Source organism: Octopus bimaculoides, chromosome 25, assembly GCF_001194135.2.
Source record: "Octopus bimaculoides isolate UCB-OBI-ISO-001 chromosome 25, ASM119413v2, whole genome shotgun sequence".
NCBI classification, from domain to species: domain Eukaryota; kingdom Metazoa; phylum Mollusca; class Cephalopoda; order Octopoda; family Octopodidae; genus Octopus; species Octopus bimaculoides.
This window is the reverse complement of record NC_069005.1, coordinates 6,147,670-6,149,020: the sequence shown is the minus strand read 5'-3', so window position 1 is coordinate 6,149,020 and position 1,351 is coordinate 6,147,670. Positions and strand designations below refer to the sequence as shown.

At 36.5% G+C, this 1,351-nt stretch overlaps 1 protein-coding gene across 1 annotated transcript in view; it reads right to left on the bottom strand.

Annotated features, from left to right (window-relative positions):
* The window catches only part of LOC128250823 (uncharacterized), a 24,780-nt gene that overhangs the window by 4,273 nt on the left and 19,156 nt on the right, over positions 1–1,351 (bottom strand). Inside the window, exon 5 of the mRNA XM_052976809.1 lies at positions 619–1,245. Within this exon, the coding sequence (XP_052832769.1) occupies positions 619–1,245 (627 nt within the window). The remainder of the gene's footprint in view (positions 1–618; positions 1,246–1,351) is intronic.

The following is a 1,351-nucleotide window of genomic DNA, read 5'->3' as shown; positions in this document are numbered from 1 at the left end:
TATATATATATATATATATATATAGCAAATCTTTATATTTTCTGATCTTATCAAATTCATTTTGCTGAGATGTTATGGTCACAGGGTATGCTCATGTCAATCAATAAACAGACTTTATTGTTTTGGTCTCTCACAACAATATCTGGTTTATTAGCCTTGATGGTCCGGTCTGTACATACTGGGAAGTTCCAAAGAATCGTTACACTTTCTCACTCAGTCACAGCCTCAGAGTGGTGCTTGTTTCATTTGTCAGCAGTTTTGATCTTATAATGCCGACACATTATCCAATGTAGATATTGGCCAACTCTGTCATGTCTTGATTTATACTCTACTGGTGCTAAAACCTTACACCCAGAGGGATTAGGTGGTCCACTGTTTCAATCCCATTATTTCAGGCCTTTTTGCCTACAGTACAAAAGATTACTATTGTAGTTGCTGCTATTATTATTATTATTATTATTATTATTATTATTATTATTATTATTATTATTATTATTATTATTATTATTATTATTATCATTATTATTATCATCATCATCATCATCATTACTATTACTATTATTACTATTATTATTATTATTATTATTATTATTATTATCATTATTAAAATTCACTTACCTGAATAAAGTTGAAATTCATGGCGTCGCAAACTTTCGCGATCGCATACGCTATGACGTCTTCGCCGGGAACAGTACGGTAAAAAGTCGTGTAGACATTGGAGTTGATCAAAGCTTTGCTCGTTGCTGCCGGACTCAGCAGGGGTACTCCGAGTTTAGCAGCAAGCTTGCCCATTTGTTCCGCTGAGCCGCTGGTCTCCGTTAGCCAAGCGTAAATGTGGTTTGATTTAAATGTGTTCGATATCTGCTGAGCGCCAGAGTAAACGCCAGACATGAGACCAAACGCCTGGCGGCTAATCTTACAGCTGTCCAGGATCAATGATCCTAACGGGATTCCGTGAAGTGAGACGGGTGCTATGTTACTGTTCACTGTGGAGATGGCGTATTCCATGGCAGAAACGAACTGATAGCCATGCGTCCGGCCTATTTTTCCGCAATGTGTCAGACTGCCGGTTGTGAGGGCATTGTGAACGCCGAAAATAGCGCCTATCATGAGCTGGGCCTCGTTGTTTATATGGTTCTGATTATCAATTCGGTAACATTCGTAGCAGAACGAAGGACAGGTGGAGGCCAATGAGGTCGTCTTGGACAAGGTCAGCTGAGCGTTTTCACTGTCGTAGCTACCGATCTGTTGGGTAGATAAAACAAAATAATAATAATAATAATAATAATAATAATAATAATAATAATAATAATAATAATAATAATAATAATAATAATAATAATAATAATAA